Below are 20,828 nucleotides of genomic sequence, written 5' to 3'. Positions count from 1 at the left end.
CAACCTCGGCAACTTTAAGATGTGGGGACTTCAACTCCCAGAATTCCCCAGCTGGCTAAGCCACCTGGGGAATTCTGGGAGTTGAAGTCCCCACATCTTAAAGTTGCCGAGGTTGAGAAACGCTGCTCCGGATGCTGCAACGAGTACGCTGAGCCACAACAAGCCGCTTCCGCGCTCGCCGAAAACCTCCCCTCTCGCAAGGCTCGGCTCGCCAAAAACACCTCTGCGTACGGCGAGTCTCAACACGGGAGGCGTAGTTTTCTCTCGAAACGAGGCCGGGCGAGCTTCTTCTAGCCGCGGAGCGAGGAACTACCACAACCAGCATGCCTTGCGGCGGGGCGCGGCCCGCCCCCGCGAGAAAGGCTCCATCCGGGCCTTCCCGTCACGGCTGTGGGCGACTCGTCGCCATTACAGGCAGCGGCGGCGCTGAGGCGGGACCGGCGGCGCGAGGCGGCCCGGGGGCTCCCCTTGGCCGGCGAACTCCCCTTCCCACCGCTCTCGAGGCGCCGGCGCAGGCCGGGCCGGCTGCGGAGGCCTCGCGGGCTCCCGCGCCCCCCCGAGGCCGCTCCTCCGTCCGCGGGGCGCAGGCCCTGCCGCGCCAGGCGGCCTCTCCGACTCGGCACCGGAGGCCTGTGGCGGCCGCGCGCCGGCCCGTCTCTTCCCTCGCCCGGGCGAAGCAGCGAGGAACATGTCGCCATGAGGGTGGCCGAGACGACTGCGCTGCGCCGACCCCGCCGCCGGGCCATGAGCCTGGGCCTCGGCCCCAGCCGCCAGCCGCCCTCGCCCGCCCGCCCGCCTCGTAGCGGCGCCCCCGCGCCCGCCTGCCAGCGCCATGGACAAGAACAGCCCCTGCGGCTCCGGCCTCGGCTCCGGCTCCTCCTCCGCGACGGGAGGCAAAGGGCAGCAGCCCCGCTCTAACTCCGCCGGCCCGGCCGGGGGAGAGTCCAAGCCCAAAGGGGGTAAGGCGGCGCGCGGGAGTGGACCGCGAGGGGAAGCTGGTGCGGTGTTAATCTGAGTACCCCACGCCAGTGTTTCTCAACCTCAGCAGCTTTAAAGCTGGGTGGACTTGAGCCCCCAGAATTCCCCATGCAGAATTCTTGCTGGGAAATTCTGTGAGTTGGAGGTTTCCCATCTTAAAGCTGCTGAGGTTGAGAAACACTGTGCTAGACCGAATATAAGAAGCAGCAGCTGGGTTGGTCCAAGGTGCTGTGCCAACCCCAGCTACTGCGTGAGCACAGTTGCATAAATGTACAACTTCCTGCCACAAGCCAGTGGGGGTGGCCCTTGTTTATCTTCTTTACTGAGAGGATGAAACACTTTCAGACAAGGTTGCTGCCACCTCTGGGTCATATGTCAGCTTTGCTCTTTATTAAGAGAGGGGCAGATACTTGGACGCTGGGAGCACTGGAGCTCCAGAGGTCCTTATGAATCTAAGTTTCAACAGGGTTTTATAGATGTAACTTGGGGGGGTAGGAACTAATTTCCATAGTGGCCTTGGGGAAAGGCCATTTAGGGAAGACTGTGTTTTGTAATCAGCTGTTAGCAAGCATGTTATCAAACATGTTAGCTGTTAGCAAATATGTAAAGTGTAGACAACATAAAGCATATTTAAAAGTCTTAAGGGGGTGTGCATGAGGAGCTTGCCATTTGTTTGTCCAGTAAACAGGGAACTGCTAGCTGGATTTCCAAGCTTTATTGTATTTGTTTTTCTTTATTTGAAATACTTATATATTGCAATTAAAACATCAGAAATAATTAATAATCCAAAAATTGTTCACAACTTTTTAATAAGATGAAACTAATTGGGCAGATGGCATCAGTAGTTTCTTCACTTCAGTGACTTCCTTTGGCAATGCTGATGATCAATGAGGAGGAGTCCTTGTCTCCATTATTCTTGATGCAGTTGTTGCTCTGTGCCAAGCTGCCAATTGCCTTAGAAGAAACACTGCTTTGTCCTGGAGGCATCATCACTTTGCAGAGCTAGAAAATGATGTAGAGACTCCCAGGAATTGAGCTTGACTCCTGGTGACTGCATCCATGCCTTTTTCTTGGGGAGCCAGCTGTCCTGGCGTGCCCAGGTGATCTCTTATCTGAAGACTATTCACATCCAAACCTTTCTTACCAAGATCAGCCAAGTTCTGTTGTGCTGCTGCTGCTGAGATAGCAATGCTAGATACTGTTGAAATTCCGCAACATTTGGAAAACAGTTCCAATCCCCATAATCCTCTCTCAGATTTTCAGATGTGTTTCTAAATGTCCATGTTTAACTGACTTAGCAGAGGCTTTTAAAGGTCTTATTGTGGAGCAGATGCCATAAAATTAATGTCTCTGTATGATAAAGCTTTGAATGTTATATGGGATGCAACCTTACATTATATAATCTTAATTGTTCTGAAATTAATTACGTTGATATGATTAATAGCAAATGCATGCTGTAAAAAAGTATTGCATTCAGCCTGCGGTCTTGGGTGCTAGCTGTGTGGAAACGTATTGATCCAAGAATGTTTGCGAGATGGGCGGCTATATAAACATGCTTAATTAATTAATTAATTAATTAATTAAATGGTTCCTGGGAACATTTCTTTCCAGACCATGCCAATCTACAAGCAATTCTGTGTGTGTTTCGGTGGAAGTAATTTGAGGTGGTCCAGGGGTAGCTCAGCCCCAAATCAGATGTCTCATCTGGAACACCATGTCCGTTTACTTCCAGAAACTTGCCTTCCAATGGCATGGTCTGAGGGGGGGGTTGGCATGACTGTGTTTCTAAAAGCCTGCAGGGTCAGGGCCAACTGTATCTCAGGGGAAGATCATTCCAAAAGGAAGGGACTGCCTCCCAAGAAGATATTAATGAGGATATGGTTTTATGTATAGTTTAACTTTTTGTGCCTGTGAGTCAGTGATCTCCCGGTTTCTAGCCTGTTGCCTTAACTACTGCCCCAAACTGGCCCATAGTTTAACTAGAATATCTTTATTAAGAGGACTTAGATGAAGTTCTGATTGCATTCCAGGTCACAGTAATGCAGGATTGTGGATAGTTCTGTAGAGTCCACAAACTTTCCTTCACTACAGAAGGTGAAATTCAGTTTGACCAACTATACTGAACTAATTTTTCAGTGTAGCAACTGGAGGCTCTCTGTAAATAAAAGGTTTGGGTTTAGAATGTGCTGCTTTTAGCTTACGAGAGCCGTGTGTGCAGACATTGATTACGTTCTAATCTGAACAGCCAGTAGCACAAATAGCTGATGATGCTGATACTACCTTCACATACAATTAAGCCTGGGGTGACAGTTCTGAAGCTACAGAACTGCCTAGCGGTTATCAAGTGATTTATTTTCCAAGTATAAGCATTAAAAGCATATATGACAAATGTTTTAGAACAAAAAGGCCTTTTTATATACAAGATTCAAGTTGCAAAAATTCAGTATAGTACTTGCTAGGTTCTAATAGTTTCCAAACAATAATTAGCTGTTTTAATGGGAGAAGTTATTTGTTCTTAAAGTTTATAAGTAGCAAACTACAAATCCCGACTCTCATTTTGTGGCAGCTTCTGTCGTCTGTGTGTGTGTGTGTGTGTGTACAGCCTTTTTACATACGTGAGAAATCTGTTTCCAATTAGGGAATTATATAAAATTTTAATTCTACACCTTGTGGAATGTAAGGTTGCATAGTACTCCCAAGCTCCCTATCCTAGCAGCAGCTTTCTTGAATTACTCTGTTCTAATTACAGCAGAACTAGTGATGATGGACATTTATTGCCTGCATTGGATAGCAATCATTGTTACTTTGGATTGCATGCAGAACTGTTTATTTTGTTCAACAAATGTTTGGATGTGTGCTAAATTGAATGTTGCTGGAGGGAAGACCTTGAGTGTACAAATTCAAAGTTTAAAAAGACCAGTGTTTTCCATGTCAGAACTGTCTGCAAAAAGAAATTTATTATAGCTAAAACATTCAGGTTTTTCTAATCCCCTTAGCATGATTTAAAGCAATAGAATAATGAAACTAGGCAACTGAGCAACTAATAATCATTAGGTTTTCTACCAAATGTTAATAAACGTGTTAGTCTGAAAAGGTGCTATCGGAGTCCTTCTCTTTTTGGGCCACCATAGACTAACACAGCTCTCTTCCTAAGTGGAGGATGGGTAATAATAATGGTAATGCTTTCCTGTTGTAAGTAAATATACCAACATTTCTATTAGTGCAGTACTTTTCTATGTCAACACAAGGGTCAGAAAAATATGCTAGTTTTTAAGATCAAATATCTTCCGTTAGCAAGATCTTTAAACAAAGATGTTTGGTTTGACACTGAATTCATGAAACTTCTGTTCTATGCAGTAGGCTTCTCTCGATAAACTTTTGCTTGTGTTACCAATCTGGCTATCACTTTGACATGATATAAGTTACTTGCTCTGGTAGGAGTTGCTTTTGACTTAATGCTGAACTTTCACTTTATGGCTTTAAAATCTGTTTTAGAAGGAAAAAATGCAAATGGATCCAGACAGCGTTATAATCGTAAAAGAGAAACTTCATATCCCAAAAATGAGACTTTCTCCAGCCAGTCCCGTCGCTCCTTTTCACAGAAAAGCAAAGCTTTTAACAAGATGCCCCCTCAGAGGGGGGAACAGAACAGTGGTGGCAAATCTTTTAGCCTTTCTTCTAATGGTGGAAGACGAGATGAGGTGAGAATCTGCCCTAACTTGGACATTTATATGCCTTAGTTAAGCAAACATTCTGTTTTTGTTTTGTTTTGTTTTGTTTATTTATCTAATTTGTCACCGCCCATCTCCTCCCACCGGAAGGACTCTGGGTGGTTTACAACAAAATAATCACTAAAACAAGAAATATATAAAATACCTTATAAAATTATGTATCATTAATAATATAAATAAGAGTGAAGTCCAGATGGCTGCGATCTCATTCAGTCTTTGCGTGGAAGGGGTACTTCAAGGCACTAGCCAACCCCAGGCATGACTGTTCTCCTCCCCGCCCCAGGCCAGGTGGCGGAGTCAGGTCTTCAAGTTCCTCCGAAAGGCCAGGAGCAATGGGGCTAGCCTCACCTCCGGGGGCAAGATGTTCCAAAGGGCGGGCGCTACTGCAGAGAAGGCCCGCTTCCTGGACCCCGCCAGATGGAATTCTCTTACTGATGGGGTCCTCAGCATGCCCCCTCTGCAAGATTGGGTGGGGCGGGTTGATGTAACAGGGAAGAGGCGGTCCCTCAGGTACCCTGGTTCCATGCCACGTAGGGCTTTAAAGGTGATAACCAACACCTTGAATTGGACCCAGAAGCAAACTAGCACCCAATGCAGCTTGTGTAGCAAAGGTGTTATATGCGCCCTTCTGAGGGCGCCAAAAATAGCCTGCGCAGCTGCATTCTGAACCAGCTGAAGCTTCCAGGTAGTCTTCAAGGGTAGCCCCAGGTAGAGCGTGTTGCAGTAGTCAATGTGGGAGATAACAAGGGCATGAGTGACGGTCCGAAGGGCTTCCCGATCCAGGAAAGGATCTGTCTTTTATCTGTCTCTTCTGACATAATAGAAACTTGTATTTTTCGTCTCTCATTAAAAATGTAAAATACAGATTAGAAATAAGAATCTAATTGAACTGAATGCTTTTACCTTATCTTTATGTTTGTGGGAAGATCAAACAATAATGCCCTATCATGTTTGTGGGGAGTGAAAAAACCATGGCCAAATTTACTTCTCAAAAGCTGCAGGCAAAAAGCTATTACGGATTCTTTGCTTTTAAATATGTACAGAAGGGAATGTTGGCATCAGTGTGTATGTTTTTTTTCTTAGTTCTATAAAATATGGTAATTAAGTATGGCAGTCTTCAGCTGCAAGAAAGATAACGTGCAGCATTCCTCAAACATACAAACTCTAGATATTTAAGGCTTTTATCTTGTATTTAGGCTAGCTCATATTCAAGGATGATGAGAGTTATAATCCCAAACTTCATCTCTTTGAAGTGTGGCCTCGAATGTTTAATTATTGAAAGAAGAATCAATCAATAGAAGAGACTCCCTGTAGCTCAGGGCTGAACTGTGGAGTCCTGGGTGTTCTCTGAGCTTGGTTGTCTGCTTGCAGACGTTCCATTACCCGACTAGGCGGCATCATCAGTGTGGGGGAGTGTGGGGTTTGCTCCCTGCTTATAGTCAGTAGCTTGCCTTGCCAATGTCGGTGGGGGTGTGGCTTTCTCCTTGGAACTACCAAGGGGACAAAGAATCAAGCAGACAAACATTACCCTAATTAAGGGTAACTACGAAGGAGAAAACCACACCCCACCAACACTGGCAAAGCAAGCTACGTATATAAATAGGGAGCAAACCACACACTCACGAGCACTGCTGATGATACCTAGTCGTGAAACATCTGCAAGCACCAAGGATTGGAAGAATCAATTAAAACTTGAAGGCTGTAAATTATTAGACTGTTGATGTTGTTGCTTCCATTTGTATATTTAAAAAAAAAATTCACAGTAAATAGCAAATCCTTCTTTAACTTGTACTTTAAGGGTTGTATAAGCGGTTTTCCAGATTGTAGTCTTTGAAAGCAAAATATATTTAAAATATTTTTGATGATACATAGACAGTAATATCAGAGAAAAGTCCATTGTCCTTTTGCGTGTGACCTGTATGCTATCTGATTCAAGAGCTATTGGCTCATTTAATGGAATAAGGAAATAAAGCTTCCTTTGGTTTGAGCTCTGCTCCTACATGGAGCAGCCATGTGATTTTTTTGGCGAGAGTAAAGCAGCAATTTGCCCTTGCCCTCCTTCAGGAGATCGTCCCAGCTTTCCACCCTAATGTTCATCTTCCTGGTAAAAATAACGGTCTTTGTATGGCACAGCATTTTGAATACAACTCCTGCAAACTAAATTGTCTGTTTTCTCAGGTAGCAGAAGCCCAGCGGGCAGAGTTTAGCCCTGCCCAATTCTCTGGCCCCAAGAAGATTAATCTGAACCATTTGCTGAATTTCACATTTGAACCTCGTGGCCAAGCTAGCCATTTTGATAGCCATGGCACCTGGGGGAAAAGGAACAAATGGGAAAATAAACCCTTCAACAAGGAGCTTTTCCTTCAGGCCAAGTGAGTGTGAGAGCTGTCTGGATCATAAATATTTGAGGGAGTATTTAATCAAGTTCCTCTGCTGCTTTTCTGTCCTTTCCTTTGGTTAAGCTGCTATTTTATAGTTTTTGTATTCCATATAAACATTTTCTTTGGATTTATTATTTTACGTTTGAAGCTATTTTGGTAATTTGGCTGCTATTGCCCTGTTGTATTTGAAGTGTATTAAAATTGCTACTTGCATTTGAATTTATTCAAAACGGAGAAGCAGAAAAGTATTGGCGCTGTGAATTCAAGTCTAGTTTTGCCCAATACAGCAGAGCTTTATGAAACTGTTAAAGCTAAGAAGAGGTAATGCTCATTATTTCATTTGCAGAAATAAATAGTGACAGCAGTTCTGGTTAATTGAGAGCATTCCTTGAAAGGCTCAAAAAAGCAGATACTTTCAGGTTTTCTCTCCTTGAGATGTTTGACTGTCTGAAAGAAGTTCACTCACTCATGTAGCATATTCTTCCCCACTGATGCCTCTCATCATACAATTTAGACTACAGTTGGAAAGACTAATGGGAAAGTCAAGGTAATTGGGTTGTTTTAAGATTGTCAAAACAGTTACTTGACCTGAATATCTGTCTCCCTGGATCATTTCCGTATAATCAGTTTCAGGTAATTATTATTAGCGAGTTTTTAGTTTTAAATCCCTCATGTTTCTTCCAGCTGCCAGTTTGTGGTGCGTGATGATCAGGACTACACGGTTCACTTCACTGACCCAGATACCTTGGTCAACTGGGACTTTGTGCAACAAGTGGTTAGTATTCTTCTTCCTCTCTCTGACAACAAGAACTGCGGTCAGCCTGTGGAGCTGGGCGATGGGAGAGATTCAGGACAGAAAAGGAAGTCCTCCACACAGCCCATAGCTAAACCTGTGGAATTCAAAACCACAGTTCCCAAAAAGCAGCTGTGGCGGAAATCAGCAGCCCCATCTTTCTAGCTGATGATGATGCCATACGAAAACCTTTATATATGTCAAAGGGCTTTCACAGTGTCACACCCTAAAAGGTGTCAAACAGAATTGCATTCTGGCCTCTTTATTAGTTAAAATGTTTGTGTTATTGATACAGGCTCTTGCCAAATATGATTTCTACCCTTGGCTCACAAATCAGTTCCCATGTTTCTGTATGTTGATAATGCGGTCACCAGAGCGACAAACCTTAGCAGCATCATATTGTCAAGAAAAAAAGCTGGAAATCAGCCATTCCAAAATCCCGGTGACTGTATTCACAAAGCATCACGCTAAATAACTCATATGATTGGACAGTCAGTGGTAACCAGGTCAAGGCCTTTTAAATATCTAGGCATTTACTTCTAGTCTCCCACCATTTGCAAGCAGCAAAGTTATGACATCTCAGCTGGGTCACACAATCCATTACAACTGTAATCAAAATTTTCCAGCTGTAATGGTAGTAATTCTGTCCTGGCAGCAATTAAACAATTTAAAGCCAGTGGTAAGCCTTCTGTGCATATAAGGGCGCATCTGCATTAGAATAAATTCAGTCACCATTTCTGAGGTCCTTAGTGCATCCCACATCTCCTGGTGGCCAACACTTCCTCAGGCTAAAGCTTGGTTGCGCCTCCCAGATATTGATTGACATGTCATTTGAGGACAAGTCCTTAGCCCAGCTCATCCTGGCTGATGAGTTTACTTTCTCAGAAGAAATGAATTACTGTCAGTTCGGCTCAGTGCAGACTCTCAGGGTACACCTATTCATGCTGGGTTTAGAAAAAGCTGTGACTGAGGTTAAACATTGTGTAATTACTCAGATTTACAAAACGATAGGGCTAAAACATAATTTTACTGCTATGGGGCCATTATCAGCACTCCCTGAATATCTACAATGCTCTCTCAGCCCCCACAAAAGGCAAGATTTGATGCCTTACCCTCTCAGGTGATGGAGAAGAGATTTAATAACATCCCTTATCAGGAATGCCTCTGTACACTCAGACCCAGAGGTTGAGTCAGTTGCACATGTTCTTCTGAGTGCTGCCGAGAGATGCATGTTTTCTTACATACCTATAAATCACATGGCCAACTGCTTTATTGCATTGGTGGCTGGGATTTTGAATAATCAACTCTGCACATCACATTTAATATAATCTACTCTTTAAAGAAAAATACTTTTTTGAGAGTTTAAGTTTATAAATGGGATTCTTTTGCACACTTCTAGCGGATTTACAGCCATGAAGTGCCCTCCTGCCCAATATGCTTATACCCACCCACTGCTGCCAAGATTACTCGCTGCGGACATATCTTCTGCTGGGCATGTATCCTGCACTATCTCTCTCTGAGTGAGAAGACCTGGAGTACGTGCCCCATCTGTTATGGCTCTATTCACAAGAAGGACCTCAAGAGGTAAAGAGGCTCCCTGAGTGAGGTGTTCTTTTCCTTCCGTACCAAGTCAGTTGTCATTCATTGCTTATCTTTTTTGCAGTGTTGTTGCTCTAGAAACCCGCCAGTATGCGATTGGTGATCTAATTACAATGCAGCTAATGCAGCGGGAGAAAGGGGTCTTGATAGCACTGCCAAAGTCAAAGCTAACTCATGTTGAGCAGCCTATTCACCTGGGAGGTAAGTGTTGAGGATTCAGGTGTCTCATGGATTGGGGTTGCTTTGAGTTCTGCAAACCACGAGCTGTGTACAGAAAGGGGCACAGTTGTTTTCAGAGTTATCCCACATGAACTTTGCTGAAAGGGACAGCCGTCTTGGCAGTAGTTTCATTAAGAGCTGATGCCCTACAGTTGTTCAGTCTGTTCATTATTTAAAATCAACCCATGCCCTCTAAAGGCAATTAAACACAAACTCTGATTAGTCAGCTTGAAGCAACTAGAGGTTATTTCTAATCATGCAGGTTTTCTTCTTCATTATAAATAGGTCTCAAGTATTTTGCCATTTAAGACAAAGTTTTAATGAAACTTCTTTAAGATGTTGCTTAAGAATTTGAAGTACATTGTGGGTGGTTGATTTCCAGTATGTCCAAATGAGATGATAATGGTTCTTGCCATGAATAACTACCTCTTCCTGTCTCTTCAACCAGATAAACAACACAGCCAGTATTCAAAGCTGCTTCTGGCGTCTAAGGCTCAGGTACTCCAGCAAGTAATCTTGGAGGAAAAGATGGCCCTTCTGCATCAGTACGAAGAGGATCAGCATACACCTGAAGCATGTTTCGTTGAAGCAGCCCTTCAGGAACTGAAGGTGGGAGAACCCTTAAACTTTGACTTAAAGATACGTGGAGAAGGATGGAAATCAGTATGATTTACTGGCTTGCAGAATGACAGTCATTGGCTTGGAACATTTTCATTGCACATGCCCTTGTTTTCATGAATGGGCTAATGTGGTTGTGTGTGTGTGTTTTTATAATAGTGATGTACATATATTTCCAGTTTGTACGGTATGGTTTATTTTACAAGGATTGGATTGGACGGAGCTGAGGGAAACCCATGTTTAGGTCTTTGCTTGGTCATGATGTTTACTGGGTGAGTGCCATGTGATGCTGGATTTATTGATACTGAAGGAAATAAATCTGAAGCGATCCCTCGAAATTTAGGAAGCCAGATTCAAATCGACATAGAGCAATTATAAGTTGGATTCCTTCATAAACGGCGCCAATGAGTAAAACTGCTGAAGACGAGAGGGAGTTGATAAAAAAGGATGTACTGAAAGCACAATTGCAAGTCATTCCTGGAAGGGCCAAAAGGAAGGCAGCGGGAGCAACCGTTGCAGCTGCGCAAATGCTACTGAAAATCAAAAAGCTGGAAGCTCACTAAGGAAGAGCGCAATCAGATAGCCTCAGGCTTGTTATCAGGAGAGCTGAACCTCAGACTGACCCAAAAAGAGGATATGCATTCCATGAAATAACTGCGAAGAACTAACTGAAAGAGGAAGATTCCAGCTTGAGCTTGAAAGTCCGGAAATACCCAGTGTGTTCACATTTCTAGGGCTAGATCAGCTGTGCCCTAGGGTACGGAAGGCACTGATGGTGCGTCCACGTTTTAACTTAGCATCTTCAAGACGTCTAGGAGAATGGAAGACTGGAGATGGGCAAAATGCGCCATTTCCTTTAAGAAGGATGGACCAGCAAGCAGCTAATAACTGCCGGAAGGAAGTTGGAAAGGCTAAAGTGTAAAAGGGCTTTAGGCTCACAAGGGAAGCTAAAAGCATAAAAAGGGGGTGGGGTGTTTCGGGCCATGCCAGTGGCAGAGAAGAAGAAAAGGTAGGGTTGCCACTGGGCAAAGATGCAGAGAGGGCAGAACTCCTCAACTCCCGCTTTGCTTTAGACCTGTCCCCAAAGGGGAACTGTCCTCAAATCATCTGAGCAGAACAACTGACAGAAGGGAGAAGTGGCAACCCAAGGAAGATAACATGATGGTCAGGGAGCGCCTGGCCACCCTGAACCAGTTACGTTTGGAGGACTCGGAGCTCGTAGGTATCATCTGGGAGCCTTTTTCTGTAAGAAGTCCTGAAAGGCAGGCTTAGAGCCAGAGGACTGGAAAAGAGTAAGCGTTCTTGTTTTCAAAACAGGGAACTGCAGACCAGTCAGCTTACCTACGGTAAATTCTGCCAAACAGGTTATTAAGCATCTGTTTCTGATCAAAGAGTGCATTTCTTTGCAGGTGTGTTTATGCCAAGCCAGCCTGATCTTTTTTGATGTAGTGAACATTATAGTTTGCCATGGAATGTGGTGGACATGGTGTGCCCTGCCTTTAGGAAATCTTTGACAGCACCTCCCATGAGTTTCTAGCAGAGAGGACGACAGTGTGAGAGCTGGACTGTGCTGCCATTGGGTGGACACAGCGTTGGTCGACCAGCTGCACCCAGTGGTCCAATGTCAAGGGGCATCCCATGGGGCTTCCTGTGCTGTTCAGCATGTTCTAAAATTGGGTTAGAAAATACATTAATAAAATTTGCAGACAAGACAAAGGAGGAATAAACCTTAGAAGACAATAACAAGATTCAGGAGAACCTTGAATGTTGAAACATCAGCGAGGTTAACGTCAACAGGGTCAAATGCAAAGTCCTGCAGTTAGATAGGAAAAATCAAAGGCATGAGGTGGGACCATACTGAGCATCAGTTCATGAGGAGGAGATCTTGGTGAATCGCAGGCTGAATATGAGCCCATAATTGATGCGGCTGCAGAAAAAGTTGATGCAGTCCTAGGTTGCGTTAACAGACTGTAGTGACAAGATGGGGATAAACAGTTCTTTATTCTGTGCTGGTCGGACTGCGCCAGAATATTGCATCCATTGTGGACACTGACAATTTAATGGAAACATGCATAAGAAATAAAATCTGAAGCATGTCCAGAGGAAAGCCACCAAGGGCCTGAAAAGAAGAATGATTGGAGGCATTTGGTATAGATGGCTGTAACAGGTTTCTTCAACAGCTTTCATCAAGAATCTTGCAGAAGATGAGGGGTTCAGCACCGTCCAGGAAAACTAGATAAGAAACAATGTATTTAATTCACAAGGAACTAGGTTTGGCTGGACGTCAAGGAAACCGTAACAATAGAAGGTGTTCAACTATGGAATTGATAGCCCCGGGATTTGGACTTTCCTTTGTTGGCATCGGTCAAAAATGCTTTTTGAGTGGATTTCTGCACTCAGCTGGAGGTTGGACTAGATGAACTCTCCAAGGTTTCTCCCATCCCCTACATTCTATGATTCTGTGGGTTCCTAATGGACAGGCGTCTGCTAGAAAAAAAAAAAAGTCGGAAACCCTTGTATTGGTTCGTGTTTGTTTATTCAGAGTCAAAACTTCATGGCAGGAATAGAAGGTATTCCGTAATATAAAGGTTTCAGCATGTTGGCAAGAGAAAATTTTTAATACTTTTCTGATAATTCACACATTGCAAGATCACATTCCTAGCTCAGTGATAGAAAAAATGAACAGATTATGTTTACATAATGTGGTTCTAAGATACACATGGCTGGTTTTCCTTCTAGGGTCGAGAAGGCAACTTGATGTCTGGCAATAAAGAAGACAGTGATGTTGCTGATGTCGCTGCAGCTGTGGAAAAATTAGTCATGACAGAAGCTTATGAGAAAGGAACTGCAGCGGTATCCCAGGAGAGAGAGGTGAGCCTTTGCATGGCCTTGAGTCAGACATCCTAAGCCTTCGGAAGGAGGCCAGTGGAACATAGAAAGGGCTTCCCAGAATGAATTGGGGCCGAGGGCCGGACCAGCCTTCTCTAGTCCTGCACGTGAAGCTCTTGGAAGTCCCATCTGCTTCTGGATGCTGCATTGTGAAAGATTATTGACAATCTGCATAGAAGTACTCACAATAAATAAATTCAAATCTGGAGTACGTCCAGATGTAAAGACATGAAGGGCCCGGCCAGTGGATGGGAATTCTGGAGTCGCATTTTGCGATGGATGCCAAGTTTGTGACCGCCAAATTAGATTCTTTTCGGGGTGGCCCCTGTAAACGTCTGCTGCTTCTGTCGGGTGGCCAGACATTGGAGTGTTCTCTGCTCACAAGGACGTGGGCTTTTGAAAACATGGGTGGACGGCCTTTTCTGACTAAAGGCCTCCTGCTACTTCCGCAAGCACTGAGGCAGCCCGTGAGCAGGAGGAGGGTGCCTGAGGAAGGATCCCTGGTGCCTTGTCAGGAGCTTGCTTGGGGGCTGCCTGAGCGCCAGGAGGTGCGGGGCCCTGCCGTTGCCCACGCAGGGACCCCCGGGAACTGCGTGTCTCTGGAGGCTGCCCGTCTTGAACAGCTTTTGCCTGCTTTCAGAACGAAGACAGATTCGGCCACTGGCCTGGGGCGTGAACCTCCAGTCTTGCCTTTATGGCGGCTGTTTTCCCCGGTCTTTGCGCTGGCCTCTGCTGTCTTGAGCCCGCAGAAGGAAAGAAAAGAAGAAGTTAAATGGAATGAGAACAGTAGGTGCTGACCGCTTTTTATCACTACAGTGCATTCCAGAGTATCTCTCTGCTTTCAATGATGAAATGCTGGAATCTGCCCCTGTGGATCCTGCGAGTGGAGAGCCGCCTCCTTTGGGGAGCGTAGAGGCGGTGGTGGATAACGCAGCAGAACGCAACGTGGGTCCGGCAGGTGCAGGGGAAGCCATTCTGCGTAAATCTGCCTCTGAAAAATCGAAGGCTGCACTTGCCAGTGGACACACACAGAGTTCTCCTTCCTACTATTTCTACCAAGGTTAGTCCGGATGTTACGGAGGGTTGGTATCAAGCTATTGTAGCACGACAGGGAGTCGCGGCGGAGCGGCGGCGGCGGGGGGTGTAGCAGGGCAGGAGTGGCTTTCTGACGGCTTCCTGCTCCCAGAGTGGGAAGGCGCCCTGAACACTGCCGGCCAGGCCTGAGTGGTTGGCAGTGACCCTGCAGTGCCTCCCAGGCGCCAGACTCCTATTGCAGGTCAGGCTACAGCTTGAGTAGCGGAGATCAGCGCCGCCTCGCTGTGTATTTGATTGGGAAAGTAGCCTGCGGCAACCCTGCGGTATAGCCGAAGTACCGCTTCTGCTGGTTGGAAGAAGAGTCAGTTGCTGCGTTCCCACAGCGTAGTCCATTGGTGATACTGTACGGCAGAGGTGGGCTTGACTTGGGCTCCTCATCAAACTCAATGCACCTTTCTCTTCCGGGGCCAAACGCGCAAGTTATTTAGTAAAACACTGTTCCCAGCAGAACGGCCTGTGCGCAATTACCCAGACAGAGCTCCAGAGACGCTTCCCGGCCTTGGCGATGGGGAGTAGAGTGCTCTGCCGCTGGAAGTATTCTCACTTAAACTCCGCTAGATCTTGAGCAGCGAGTAATAGATCTCTCTCAACTCTGCCTCACCTTGAGGGGGTCGCCTTAGTTTTCTGACTTTAAGCAACTGTCCTGTAACCTCTTTTCTGATACTGTAGCTGAAGACGGACAGTGTCTGTATCTGCATCCAGTGAATGTCCGTTGCCTCGTGCGCGAGTACGGGAGCCTTGAGAAGAGTCCAGAGAAGATCACAGCTGCTGTCGTGGAGATATCTGGCCACTCAATGACGGAGGTAATTGTTGATGGGCATACGTTGCCTTTCGGGTCAGCCTTAAGACCTCAATTTGCTGGAAGATGGCTCAATCCAGTGCTTGCTCAGACTCTTTCTGGGAGCCTGTTGGGGCTGGGTATAGCGACACGTGCTGCTCACGTGGGGCGTTGGCTAGCATATTTTGTATGCCGGCAATCTGAGGGGTGGGAGTTGCAGGGGGGAGAGTTGTGGTCCGCTTCTCTTCTCTAAACCGCAACTCCTGCCTGCAGGACGTGCGCCAGCGTCATCGTTACCTGTGTCATTTGCCCCTCACCTGTGAGTTCAGTATCTGCGAATTAGCTTTGAAGCCTCCTGTCATTTCGAAGGAAACTCTGCAGATGTTTTCAGGTGAGCTCTGAAAAGCTGAGCTCCGGGAGTTCTGCTTTCTGTTGTAAAAAGGATTTCAAGAAAAAGTTAACCCTCTGTTGAGCCGGTGGCAGCACCTGACAAACCTTGCTGGAGCTCAGAATTGAACCATGCCTGGTTTATAGTTGGAAGGCCACGAGGAATGCTGTGGCAGCAGCTAGCCTGGGACACAGGGAAAACCTCCCGGTGCTCCCGTGTCGCTCCTAAGAAGGCGTAGTGGGGGTGGCCACGGAATCCTCAGGAGGTGGGTTCAGCGGTTCCCAACTTAATTAATCACCCACAGGAAAGACTGCCTAAAAAAAGAGCTTAGACAAAGTATCCTCTCACTTTTAAATTAAACTACTAAGGAAAAACGAGTTTTCTGTTCAGGAAAATCTAGTATTTGGGATTTGGGTTGAAAGAAGAAAGGCAGCTAGTGGAAGTGTTGGATATGGAAAGGAGGTTGAATCCGTGGACGTGGACGACCTGGCAGCCAGTGAAACCTGAAGCCCGAGTCCTGGGTTTGGGCTTGATGGGGATGCGGGGGCGGGGGGGCTGCTGCCCAGCTCCCTGAAGGGCTGTGCAGGGGAGATTTGTTCGCTGGCAGTAGCCCATCTCACCAAGGCTCTCTTTCAACGGCCCTTAGATGACATTGAAAAACGGAAGCGCCTCAGGCAGAAGAAAGCACGGGATGAACGACGTCGGGAACGCAGGATTGAGATGGAAGAAAACAAGAAGCAAGGCAAATGTGAGTGGCGCTCCCGGGCAAAGCTCGTCCGTGCGTCTTATACCACCCAGAGTGCAGGCCCAGGCCTAGTTTGGCAGAGAGGGAAAGCCGAGTCGGTACTGAGGGATCATTTATGCTGTACTTTGGCAAGGTTGGCTTGCCAAATGTGATTTTGCAGAGGTGGCAATGGAACAAACCTGTTTTGGGCAGTGAAGCTGCGGGGCTATTGAAGAACAGGGGCAGCGTTGGCTCCTGTTTTCCAAGTGAGTAATAAAGGGAAGGGATGACCACAGAAGCCGATAAAAATCCTTCCGGCAGCAGAAGAGAACCACTCCCGTGTAGGCGTTGAGGTACTTTACTGAAGAGAGAAACAGAAGAGAATCTGGTGGCTTCCCAATCTAGGAAGGGGAGGTGGGGAAGTGGTGGGATGGGCAGCATGCGGTGGTTTCCCTCCCTCCTTGGAGAATTGTGGCTTCCTTTAGTAACCTTTTCTTCTGGGAAGAAAACGAAGTTGCCTGAGCTTCAGTTGACCAAAGTAACTGAAGAGAAAGCTATTGCCCAAACGATTAAGTTTGTTACAGAAGTGGAACTTTTGCTTTTACATCTAGATCCAGAGGTCCATTTCGCTTTAGAGAACCTGCAGCAGTTTCCGGCCTTCAGTGCCTGTTCAGGGGAACACGTTGGCCCTGAGAACCAGAGCGACGCGCTACTGGCTTGTGTTGGAGGAAGTCCCGCTCCCCAGACAGGTGAGCAGCCAGGGCAGTTTCAGCCACCAACCAGCAGCATCCTCTAAAGCCACGTTTCTCAACCTTGGCAAAGATGTGTGGACTTCCAACTCCCAGAATTCCCCAGCCAGTATGCTGGGAGTTGAAGTCCACATATCTTAAAGTTGCCACGGTTGAGAAACACTGCTGTAAAGCCTTGTTTAATTGCTTCCTCCACCAGTGAGTGGCAACTCTTAACATTTGCATAATAACTCAGTCCAAGGGGACAGTAGTGAAGCTGCAGGCCCGCCAGATACTTTCAAAGCAGAGCAGCAGATATTTGCGAGGTGAAGCTCCGAAGGGCTGAAAATCAGTTACAGGACGCTCACATCTGAAAAACCAGGAGTGTTAATACAGTAATAAAAGTGGGGTTTTGGGGGCACAGTATCAAAAAACTGTCTCTGCCTCTTTAGTAACGACTCTTCATTCTTACGCTCAAGATGTGCCTTTGTTTCTTCTAGAGTCCTTGTTGACTCCACTGTCATCTGCCAGCCTTGGCAGTCCCACGTTATTTATTGGAAGTCTGGAGGAAGACGCTGCCTTCCCTTCATTTGCCCAGGTGCGTGCTGCTGTATGCAAGACCTTCTCTTCTCAATAGATCCTTTCACAAACAGGTTTTATGGAGAGCAAAAGTTGAGACTGAACTCGAATTACAAAGCAGCCTACATTGCTGAGTAAATCTAAAATGGAGAAATTGCCATTCCCTTTATCATTTCATTTATCTCAAGCAGCCGTGTTATTATGCAGAAGGTTTATGTCTCGCTTGGTAATCAGATGATCCAGTTTGATTCCCAAATCAATAAAAACCATCATGTGAGGTGAACAGTCTGGTTTCTGAGTCTGTCTTGTGTCTTTTTAGATGCTGAGGGCTGGAAAAGCCAAACCAGAAGTATGGAATAGTTCTCAGCCAAAGAAGAAAGGTAAGCAGGATTATTCTTTTGGTCTAGGCCTCTCTGGAGTCCTGGGTGCTCTCTGAGCTTGGTTGTTTGCTTGCAGACGTTTCATTACCCGACTAGGTAACACCATCAGTGTGGGGGAGTGTGGGGTTTGCTCCCTGTTTCTCTACAGCAGCTTTCTCAAATAGGCTTTTCTGGATAATTGCGCAGTGAGTTATCTCAGTTGATAATCCTACCTTTCTCGTGCATCACATTTGAAATAGCCAACAACAGTGATAAAATGCAAAAAAGGTTCACCTCTGTCAGTAAGATTAAAAACAGATAAAGTGAATCAAGGATGGCAACAAAACACTATTATCTTGAAATATTCGAACGAGCCATAAATATTAAACTCAGAGCGACTTGAAAGGCCAAAGACCTCAGTCTTTTCCTGGCAAGTGGAGAGCCACCAGAGAGGACTCAAACAGTCGCTATTTCATCGTGATGGGGTGACAGGCCTGTTCAGCCTTTCTAGGAATCTCAAAACAGCATCTTTCAGAAGAGATGACCGCTGGGGCACCTCCAGCTCCAGGAGATAGCGATGGGGAGAGCGATAACTCCGACCGTGTGCCCGTGCCTAGTTTCCAGAACTCGTTCAGCCAGGCTCTTGAGGCAGCCTTCCTCAAACTGGACAAACCGTCCACTTCTGACCACCTCTTAGGTAAGTAGAAGAACAGGGAACTGGCCCTTAATTCTGTGCACAAATGCAGGTGCAGGTGGGCCTTTGTGTCATGGCGGCTAGGATCCCCAGCAGTGCTGACGCTTGTGCCATCGTGGCTGTGCCTTCCTTACGTTTTCCCAGCAGAATGCAGTGCATGAATCACAGACCTCATGGGATGGTGTGGCAATGCCAGCTAAGTACTAAGTTGGCATTTGCTGCTGCAGCAGCAAGTAGTGGAGTTGCTGAGTGCATGTGGCTCATAGTTGAGTTTAAATCATAATGGTGTGGAACAAAGGAAATAATACTAGGAAATAATATGTAGCTGGACCTACATGTGAGATGTAGAAGAGCGGGCCCTAGAAGTACTCTACAACATGCAGGCTGCACTTTTTATAAGTAAAATAGAATTGGGATCTTCATGCAACATGCAGTGGTGGTAATGGAATTTGCAGGCAGGTGTCACAGGAGCTGCAGCTTTTTTCCTTCCCAAGCACTGCTTCCTAGGAATGTGGGCTTAGGAGGCAGGAAGGGAACCGATCGGTACTGCTTGAGGGATGGTTCTTCCTCAGATAGGGCTGGAACTCCCTCGCAAGTAATTAGCCGTCCTGCTCAAATGAAAGTTGCTTTGGAAAGTGCTGATGGCTGTTTTTCTTTTGCAGAGGAGAAAAGAGGCAAGAAAAAAAAGCAGAAGCAAAAGCTGTTGTTCAGTACTTCGGTGGTTCATACCAAGTGATCCTACTAATGAGCAAATTCTTCCTCCTCTTGATTTATTTGGTTTGCTTTTGTGTTTTTGCTGCTATAGATAAATTATTTTAGTTTGAACACAATCTGTTTCGGGGAAGCGGGAGGGTTAGGGATCAAAAAATGAGCATATGTTGTTTGCTTGCTGATACCAAACTGAAGTATTGCATCACATACCCTTAGCCAAAAGGACGTGGGCTATGTCAGGCCGGCCCCTTTTACCCGACTTACAGTTGGACCGCAGAAGCACAGCACGACGGGTGGAGGGCGGGCCTGCTTTTGCCGTTCGGGGGGCAGGCAGTGTTGCATACGACCAGCCTGGGGCTGCAGCGGGCGAAGAGCAGCCAGCCTTTTATTGCCTGCTTGTTGCCCCCCTTTGGACATAGGCAAGACACCAGCTGATAGAGGGCGCACTGACTGCTGTGCCCGCTTAATTAGAGCCTTGATGAAGAATAGGTCGTGGTGCAAGTAGCTCGGTTCCCGCTTCCAGTTGCTATTCTTAACCTTTCCCCAAAGGGCAGTGTTTGCAGAAGTTTTGTTGGAAGAAACCTGCTGTAGTCAGTCCGCGTGCAGCGGCCGCTTTTGGAGTCATGGTGCTAATTCCTGGGGGGGGGGGAGGGATAAGGAACAGTGTTTCCCTTCGCACGGAAGGAGCCCGGCGCCCGGCGTTTGCTTGGCGCCCAGATTCCACTTGGTCAGGATGATGTGTGTCCTTTTCCCACCTTTGTTCCTTTTGTCCGAGAAAGTCTCTTGTTCTGCGCTGCTTTTGGCTTGATCTGAAATTAATTAGTACTAAAGTGTCACTTCCATTGACTACAATGAAGTTCGGTGTGCTACAGCAGGAAAGGTAAATAGTGGCAATAAACCACATGCACAACAACTGGCATTTCTGCAGGTTTCTTGTCATTCTGTTTTGGATTGAGTCCCTCTCATTTGGAAACAACTTGTCTCGTTGTGAGCAGGGATTAGCCGCGTCAAAAGCCCGAAGCTTGTCTTCCAGAACAGGACGCTGTTGCTTTGTTACTCCATTGCAGCCCAAACCAGTCACACGTCTTGTAGCAATTTAAAATTCACAAACTTTTGGTCTGTGTGATCCCCTCATTTTTGCAGATGCTTTTTTTAAGTCATCCCTGGAAGATGGGCACGTTCCCCACTGTGGGGAATATTTCATCAGGACCAGGTGCCCCTTTAGAAACACACCTTTCTGATAATAGATGCTGCTTTGCTTTCAGGCATACAATATACAGCACAGCAGTACAAGAAACTTTTTAACTCGTAGGATGGTACTTCCAGATACGCCTAGCGGCCTTCTGCATGCTAAACCCAAGATTCACAGACCGCAGTGTGTGTGTATATAACATGTGATGCCTGAACAAGCTATGTTGATTTACAGAATATACTAAAACAGTAGTTGGCCTTCAGTATTGAGGCTGCAGTGACTCAAAGGACGCTGGTGGAGAGATGGATGACTACCAAAAGTACTTCAGTTCGGCCCTTGTAGCATGGCATGGCCCGGCCTGAATGGCATTTG

At 46.2% G+C, this 20,828-nt stretch overlaps 1 protein-coding gene across 3 annotated transcripts; it reads left to right on the top strand.

Annotated features, from left to right (window-relative positions):
- Positions 1-385: 385 nt before the first annotated feature.
- On the top strand, positions 386-20,177 carry RNF10 (ring finger protein 10). Of its 3 annotated transcripts, none has more exons than XM_063315623.1 (17): positions 388-959; positions 4,474-4,679; positions 6,888-7,081; positions 7,775-7,865; positions 9,283-9,467; positions 9,547-9,683; positions 10,150-10,310; positions 13,059-13,190; positions 14,025-14,268; positions 14,973-15,106; positions 15,355-15,477; positions 16,121-16,217; positions 16,805-16,942; positions 17,422-17,519; positions 17,820-17,880; positions 18,398-18,556; positions 19,216-20,177. In XM_063315623.1, exons 1-17 carry the CDS (start codon positions 833-835, stop codon positions 19,287-19,289), a joined length of 2,361 nt encoding a protein of 786 aa, XP_063171693.1. In that variant the 5' UTR covers positions 388-832; the 3' UTR covers positions 19,290-20,177. The 3 variants fall into 3 exon arrangements, 2 of the variants coding, with proteins under 2 accessions (XP_063171693.1, XP_063171692.1); XM_063315622.1 differs by having other exon boundaries at positions 389-959; positions 18,395-18,556; XR_010068748.1 differs by lacking the exons at positions 17,820-17,880; positions 18,398-18,556; positions 19,216-20,177 and adding an exon at positions 17,142-17,316 and having other exon boundaries at positions 386-959.
- The last annotated feature ends 651 nt before the right edge of the window (positions 20,178-20,828 follow it).

The sequence above is a fragment of the Candoia aspera genome, chromosome 15 (assembly GCF_035149785.1).
Source record: "Candoia aspera isolate rCanAsp1 chromosome 15, rCanAsp1.hap2, whole genome shotgun sequence".
In the NCBI taxonomy this organism is placed as follows: Eukaryota; Metazoa; Chordata; class Lepidosauria; order Squamata; family Boidae; genus Candoia; species Candoia aspera.
This window is presented reverse-complemented; position numbering and strand designations above follow the sequence as displayed.